Raw genomic sequence first — 8124 nt, forward strand, 5'->3', positions numbered from 1 at the left:
TTGTCCTGAAAATGACAATTAGTGATCCAGCGGGTCCCTGAAGCATTAGACGAAACGAATGTTCCAGGGAAGTAACAGACTTTATTGGGGAAACACACAGGCTTATATACAGGTTAGGTGATAAAAAGGTCATAAATCAGGCACACATCTTCCCTCCCTGCGCAGACGGTCCGACGCCACGCTTAGGCAACCGAGCCCCGCAATATCCGTAGGGACCCCAGGCGGCAGCAAATCGAAGTTTCCCCGGGACAGCCAGCGTTTGTACGATAGCCGCACCGCCGGATTGCCACCTCTCTAGCGGCTCCAGTGACAAGGGATACCCAGTCTCTGCGGGGGTGTCTGGGCTACGAGAGCCGAAGTCCATGGGTAGAGCAGGTGATACAGGGATGAGGTAGGACGGGAAGGGGAGCCAAGCGGCAGTAGGTTGAAGCTTCCCCCGAGATGGACCGCAGGACAGCCGGCGTGGGTCCGATAGCCGCGCCGGGGCAGTTATGGTTAATGGGGGTCTTTAGGGTTAATTTAGGGGCAGTTATGGTTAATGGGGGTCTTTAGGGTTAATTTAATGCTGAGGACTGAGGGTGAATTTAATAAAGTTAACTAAAGGTGCAGTTAGAGGTAAAGCAATCTAAAAGCAATCTTAAGGTGGGTAATCTAAGAGGAATCTAAATCCTGGGGGCAGTGAAGATTATTAATGTATTTATTTATAAAAGTGTGGTGTCAGTGATATTCTCTGAATGGTTCGAATCTCTGAACGATTCTCTGCCTTCAGTGACATCGCTAGAGTAGGCAGGCAGGAGGGTTCATTGACGCTAATGAAAGGGGCGGGGCCAATCGTTAGTTTGACTGCAGGGAGGGACTGGGGAAACAGTAACTTCTATGAGTCACACTGAGTGATCCGAAGATTCGGATCATGAATCGGATCATTTCAATGACCGACTCGAAATGATCCGATTTACTTTACTGATCCGAACTTCGCATCACTACTTTGGGGTATAGGAAGGGTTAATCCCTTCTTAGCAATTAAGCTTTCAGAGGCAAAGGAGATGTCTACAGTGGAGCTACTCACGGCTCTCTCTCAGAATGATTATCAAATTCATTAATACGCTCCCCAGACCATTGCCAGCTACACGATGATCACACAGCTGAGAGATTCCCCAGCTTCTGTCACTTTAATTTGCGGTAAACCACAATTTCTTTTGCAATGCTGCCACCGTGTGGTAGCACTTGCCCACCCACCTTTCTGGAGAACCATATTTATCCGTGTAAGTGCTGGCAGCTTTGCCTCGAATTTTAGCCCTGAAACGGGGTAGGGTGTATAATGTAGTTTGTATGAATGGTGTTTAGCCACCGTTAAGCTCAGCAACTAAACATCGGGCTGAAAAACTGCAGTGGAAAGCAGTTGCCTTTAGGGAAGTTTGCAGCAAGTTTATAGCAAGACAGATATAGCTTGTTCCAGAGATTATGGGTGGCTCTGAAAAGAGCCTTTGGTGGTGTTGGCTAATTGCCCTGCGGTTACCGATTACCGCGCTCACTTGCTCTTGGCAGGCTTGTGGCTCTCGGTCTTCTTGGGCAAGAGCACCGCCTGGATGTTGGGTAGAACACCTCCCTGACTGAGCAATGGTGACCCCTCCGAGCAGCTTATTGAGCTCCTCGTCGTTACGAACGGCAAGTTGCAGGTGGCGAGGAATGATACGGGTCTTTTTGTTGTCGCGTGCAGCGTTACCAGCCAACTCCAATATCTCAGCAGTCAGATACTCCAACACCGCTGCCAGATACACGGGTGCGCCGGCACCTACTCTCTCGGCATAATTACCCTTGCGAAGAAGCCTATGCACACGGCCAACAGGAAACTGCAAACCGGCACGGGAAGAACGTGTCTTCGCCTTAGCACGAACTTTTCCACCTTGTTTACCTCTGCCAGACATGCTATCTCTCGAGAAAAACCCACCGTGATAACTGACGAAGAAACACGTTAAAGATGAACCGCCGCACACTTACCCAGCTATTTGTAGCTTCCCCCCGTGACGCTATTCGTCACTGATTGGTTCCTTTTCAAAACATCCAATCGGGTGGACATAGTCTGAGACACCAATCGGTGTAGGCACTGCGGTTCATGGGCGGCCGCATCTGCACACGTGACAACCTCATCGAATCGGACGCGAGACAGCAGAACGGCCTTATTTGCATGCGGTGCCTATAAAGGGAAGGGCCCAGCGCAGTAAAGCTTCAGTGTTCATCACTTTCTCCTGCGTTGCGTGTTGAAAGGAAAACAGACGCGATGCCTGATCCAGCGAAATCTGCGCCTGCTCCGAAGAAGGGCTCTAAGAAAGCTGTTACGAAGACTCAGAAAAAAGACGGGAAGAAGCGCAAGAAGAGCAGAAAGGAAAGCTACGCGATCTATGTGTACAAGGTACTAAAGCAGGTGCACCCAGACACTGGCATTTCCTCCAAGGCCATGGGCATCATGAACTCGTTTGTCAATGATATCTTTGAGCGCATTGCCGGGGAAGCTTCACGCCTAGCCCATTACAACAAGCGCTCCACTATCACTTCTCGGGAGATTCAGACTGCTGTACGCCTCCTCCTTCCTGGAGAGCTGGCCAAGCACGCTGTGTCAGAGGGCACCAAGGCTGTTACCAAGTACACCAGCGCCAAGTAAAGTTCTCTTTGTTCTCTCTTCAAACAAAGGCTCTTTTGAGAGCCACCCACACGGTCTGTCTCAGAGCTATGTGAATGATCTAGCCCTTTTGTCGGACTGCTAGCTCTCCAGGTTAGCTGGGGTATTGTGCCCATCGACCAGACTGCCTGGGAAGAGAAGCCCAAGGTGAAGGGGCTCCTGTGATGGCAACGACCTGTATCCCGACTGGGTATTCCAGCTAATTGCTGATTTCTCCTGCTAGGACCCAAGGGATTAACCCCTTCACCGCCAGACAGAACTAGCTTTGCGGAGAGAAGGGGCTGCTTTACCACTGCGGCTAGCCCAAGCTGAGTTACATCGTGGGTTTATTGTCCTGAAAAGGACAATCCGTGATCCTAGCAGAGGACACAGCTCTTCAGAAACCTCGGTGGCGCTGTAGTATACGGAAGTATAGCAATACAGCGCTCTACCACCCTGAAAAGGGCAGCGCCGAGTCTTACCCCACTAAGACATGACTCGGTAGTGTCGTGGGTAGGACATGTGGCACACGGACAGGATAAGACATGAGGGGAGGACAAAGGCATAATAAAAGTCACTCACATACTGAGACATACAGAATAAGAGAACTACGCCACAGGCGGAACTTACTAACCCTGGGCCGGCCCCCCTTCAAGCCAGCCCTGGGCCAACTCCCAGCACTCCGATCCTGCCAGTAGCTCAATCTATAGCCAGACCCAGCCACTGTTAAGCTGGTTATTTCAAGGCGTGCATAGAAAAACGCGGGCAGACTCTGGGACAGCATGATCATAGCCTAAGAGAGTGTGTGGGTGGCTCTGAAAAGAGCCGTTGGATGTTTCCGGGTGACGAGTCAACAAGCTTAACCTCCGAAACCGTACAGAGTACGGCCTTGGCGTTTCAAGGCATACACCACGTCCATAGCGGTAACGGTTTTCCTCTTGGCATGCTCAGTATAAGTGACTGCGTCGCGAATCACGTTCTCCAAAAACACTTTGAGCACACCACGGGTCTCCTCATAGATCAGCCCAGAGATACGCTTCACACCTCCTCTGCGAGCCAAACGGCGGATAGCAGGCTTAGTGATACCCTGGATGTTATCCCGAAGCACCTTCCTGTGCCTCTTTGCACCACCTTTCCCGAGTCCCTTACCTCCTTTACCACGACCAGACATGATCACCTTTACTCCACGAGTTTCACAGCACAATACTCGCCTACGGCCAGCCCGCTTTCTTTTATGCGTACTCGACGGACCTGATGGGGAACTGCACCATTCTGCCTCAAGGGGCGTTGCTTTTTTAATATATGCTTCTCGTTGGTTGGCTGGAGAAGCTTCCAAGCGTGCCTCAGACACCGATTGGCTATTTAGGATATCAAAAGACCGCCCGCGGGAAACCTTAATACTTTTGCCTCCCTCACCTCCACGAGATCGCTTTCGACAATTCCTCATTTACCACTAGGTGGCAGCATATCGCTGTAAATAATGCAGAAGTCTGAGTGGGATGTCGGGAACCCGAAAAAAGAAGTTGGCCACTCATCCATGAAAAGGAGAGCTCGTGATACAAAAGGCAAGGAGGGGTTTGTGTGCCGCTGGCGCCATATTTCATGAACAACCTTTGCTCGCTATACTCCAGAGTCAGAACGGGGGCTGCAGTGTGATTCTAGAAACAGAAGGCATACCTCATACCCCTGAACGATGACTCTTGGTTTGAGTCTCCTGAGGCACGCGTTCCATTTGATAGCAAAGGAGTCATACTTGCTAGATTACCGTATTTATCGGCGTATAACCTCTCTTCCGGTCCGGGCGGGGGTGCGTGGTATGCGCCGATAAATACGGTAGTTACGATATAGTGATTGTTGCCGATTATCCCAACTTCCCAAGTGTCCACCTGCTCAGCTATGGCAAATGACTCCTTTGATGTTCAGTGTCCAAAATGGGTCTTGATTCCAGGTCCATATACAAGACTTTAAGGGAATCTTTCAGTAGTTGTTTAATTTCTGTTACAACACTAGACACTTAACTAGTCCTAGCTTCTTGGCACTTAACTAGCCCAAGATGGAAGAGCAGCTTCCTATTTCATGCTTTTTCTCCGGCAAACTTTCACAGCTCCCGTAGCTTCTGCCAGCATGGCTTCCTTCTCCTCCTTTGTCTCCGGCTTCTCCCCCTTCTTCCTGGAGCTCCTGATATCCATACCTGGGAACTGAGCGCTGCTCCTCCGGTTCTCCTCTGGATCCTGGGTCGGCGGACCGGGGTCTTGACACGAACCGCTCCCCGCCCATTTTTTCCTTGAAATGGGGGGTTTTCCCGCTGCCGTCGGCGGGGACGCCCGCTGATGTCAGTGCGCAGTCCTGGCCGAGTCCAAGAAGTTCCCAGGTATGCTGATATCCCATGGCTTAGCCCACATGGCTTTTCATGTAGGCAGCCATTATCCATGGTCTTAGATAAACAACAGATGTACACATCAACACTCACTCTCTAGTGCAGGGGCGTCCAACCTGCGGCCCTCCAGCTGCTGCAGGCCTACATCTCCCATACTCCTCTGCCAGGTCCTTAGCTGAAAGAGCATTATAGGAGATGTATTCCTGCAGCAGCTGGAGGGCCGCAGGTTGGACGCCCCTGCTCTAGTACTACCTGGTGGTAGAGGTAATGCACTTCTTAACCAATAGAAGAAATTGATATTGTGATGTATGCCACAGTTAGAGGAGTGCTTCAGCCAAAGGGAGGTACAGATATTGGGTTTGTGACGTGAATCACTAATAATGGACGACGCAATCCATGTCCGCCGCATCACAGCCTCTTTAATTTCCAGCTTCCAAAGCTTTGGCAGGCGCGTTCTGTCAAGTCATTAAAATGACCCCTCTCAGGCCCAGCATGCGCAGAGGATATTCGAGGCTATCGGCATTATCCAGGGCAAATCCAGAAGTTTGGGTCTTCGTTGGCCTGAGGTTGAGATGAACTTGAGAGTTTTACCACTTAACACGTATGTCACAAAGGCTGATAAGAATGAGGGGGCTTTCCTGGCGTGTTTATTGTAAATCAGGTTATAGGGTCTGGTTCCTGAATTTCACCCACTGTGGACTGATACTGTCCTTGTCTCTCAATGTGATTTAAGACAGCTTGCAGCTGGGCAGGGTTGGGGTGATAGGCTTACAAACTTTTTTTTAGTGCCTTAATAGTTTTTTCCTCATTTTTTTGCGTAGGAAGAGATCATCAAAGCCATCCAGTGAGGGCAGACTTTCATCCTGTAAGTACTAGCAATGTATGACTGATTCTTGTTTTTGTGGAAGTGACAAGCTCTCATGTGGGTCATCGGTGGCCGGTTGACCATATAAACTGCTTACCCCACTAAATACTGAAAATATTATCTTTCCTGCGCACCAATTAAGTTCAGCCTAACTGTTGATCCAGAAGAAGGCACAAGCACCATCCTTGACGTGACTTGTATGACCTGTCTCCCCCAGGACAGCTTTCTTCTTATTTTATTTAATAACGTGAACAAATTTGCTTCTAGTCTTTCTTCACAACGAGGGTGTTCCATTCTTCCTAACTTTGTAGCCCATCTCTGCGTGGCTAAACCCGCACTGTATATACAACATGGGGTCTTATCATATTTATCATAAAAATATTTTTGTGTGTGTTGTAAAGATTATTTGCTACAGTTATTTTCAAGTCCTTTTCAGTCATTTCCTCAAGATGGCCCCATGAAACATTTTACGACCTTAGGACTTATTTAACCATTCCCTTCTCTGATCGCTGTCGGGGAAAGGTCCGTGCGTGGCAAGGAGCCGCGTGCCGCTTACATCGGGAAACTGCCGCACATCCGCTTTCCTTACGGAACTTCTGTGTTCTGACCTCGGCTGTTTGGCGTATCCCTTTCTGTTAGGGCTGCAACTAATGATTATTTTCATAATCGATTAGTTGGCCGATTATTTTTTCGATTAATCGTATAAAAAAATAAATGTACATTTTTCATTTATTTAAAATAACTGGATGTTAAAAACAAAAGGCAGATTAAAAAAGAACTTTGATCAAAATGCCCTGGCTTGCCACACTGCCTGCCAGATGTCACATACCCCCAGATATGCCACACTGCCTCCCAGATATAGCACTCTGCCCTGCCCACATATACCCTATATACCCTATATGCCTTATGCCCCCTGATATGCCTTATACCCCAGTGTGCCTTATACCCCCAGTTATGTCTCTCCGTCCTCCCCAGATATGCCTTATAACCCCTAGATATCCCATAGAGCCCTCATAGATTCACAGACTCGTTCACAGCACAGACGCAATGCTTTTATAAATAAATACAGGGTTAATCTTCACTGCCCCCAGGATTTCGATTCCCCTTAGTTTGCCCCCCCCTTTACCTCTAACTGCACCTTAAGTTAACCTTAAATTAATTAATCGTCAGAGTGACTGCAGGGGGGGCTGTAAGTAGTAACTGCTGTGAGTCAATGAATGAAACTGATTATAAAACGAGGGGTATTTTACAGAGCATTTGTTCTGAAAAAGCCTCATTTTATAATCAATAAAAATCGATTAGTTGTTGCAGCTCTACTTTCTGTCCATCTGTTTCCATGAATGGGTATCTCGTGTGTCCCGTTGAGTGTATCGAGTGTATATTTCTGTTTTTGGGTTCCTCATCCAGAAAACGTACTGAATATTTCACCCTGCTTGCTGATCTGTAGCAGTGGGGATAAAAGTCAAGAGGAGAAACCAAAAAAAAAAGACTGCAGTGATGTCATAATCACATCATAAGTTCCAAGAGAGATGCCTGAGGTATTTAAATATGTTAAATGGATCTCCAGTCAATAAAAGGGCCCACTCCCACTACAAATATACAGACAACCTCCGCTGCTACCCAGAACTTCTGCTGGGGCTTCTACGATGGAGCGCTGGTGTCACATGACCGTCTGGTGCTGGTAGCAGTGGAGGCTGTCCATGCGCAACGCGTAGACGTTTGCCGGCTGCCCCCACTAAAATGTAAGACTACCTAATGGTTTTACTAGTAAATATTAATTCAAATGTAAAATCTTTTCATCTTTAATAAAAACTATGATTGAGAAGAAATCCATTTCTTGTTTTTATCTTCTTTTATTTGCCAACCTGCCCCCCCCAGTTATGCACATCTGCCCCAGATATGCCTTATACCTCCCTATATGCCACTCTGCCCCCCCGACTTACCAATGCATCCCCAGACTTGCCCCCCTTGCTCCAGACTCCCTGGTGTCTAGTGGGGGCAGCCGGTGGACATCTCCCCAGCACTTTCACCGGAGCTTCTATGAGCCGGAATTTCATTTCATTTTTTGGACTTTGTATGCATCTGATGTTAGGTGCACCCGGGGACCCATACTAACAAACTACTATACAATAGTTTGTGGCCACTTTGAAATTTCCTTGTTTTGGAAGAAGCAAATTTTCTCCATTAACCCCCTCACGACAATTGATGTGCCAGCCACGTCACAGA

General features: G+C 48.3%; 2 protein-coding genes and 1 pseudogene across 2 annotated transcripts; 1 reads left to right on the forward strand and 2 right to left on the reverse strand.

The window, feature by feature from the left end:
• Positions 1–1528: 1528 nt before the first annotated feature.
• LOC128468194 (histone H2A type 2-B-like) lies at positions 1529–1925 on the reverse strand (annotated as a pseudogene).
• A 248-nt stretch (positions 1926–2173) lies between these two features.
• Positions 2174–2672, forward strand: LOC128468956 (histone H2B 1.1-like). The gene has a single exon (XM_053450764.1). The coding sequence runs from the start codon at positions 2279–2281 to the stop codon at positions 2657–2659; it is 381 nt and encodes a 126-aa protein (XP_053306739.1). The 5' UTR covers positions 2174–2278; the 3' UTR covers positions 2660–2672.
• An 834-nt stretch (positions 2673–3506) lies between these two features.
• Positions 3507–3853, reverse strand: LOC128469031 (histone H4). The gene has a single exon (XM_053450829.1). It carries the CDS (start codon positions 3825–3827, stop codon positions 3516–3518), a length of 312 nt encoding a protein of 103 aa, XP_053306804.1. The 5' UTR covers positions 3828–3853; the 3' UTR covers positions 3507–3515.
• Positions 3854–8124: the final 4271 nt, after the last annotated feature.

Source organism: Spea bombifrons, chromosome 11 (genome assembly GCF_027358695.1).
Source record: "Spea bombifrons isolate aSpeBom1 chromosome 11, aSpeBom1.2.pri, whole genome shotgun sequence".
Classification (NCBI taxonomy): Eukaryota; Metazoa; Chordata; class Amphibia; order Anura; family Pelobatidae; genus Spea; species Spea bombifrons.

Coding starts and splice junctions, on each gene's coding strand:
- LOC128468956 (XM_053450764.1), top strand. CDS start 2,279: ATGCCTGATCCAGCGAAATCTGCGCCTGCTCCGAAGAAGGGCTCTAAG.
- LOC128469031 (XM_053450829.1), bottom strand. CDS start 3,827: ATGTCTGGTCGTGGTAAAGGAGGTAAGGGACTCGGGAAAGGTGGTGCA.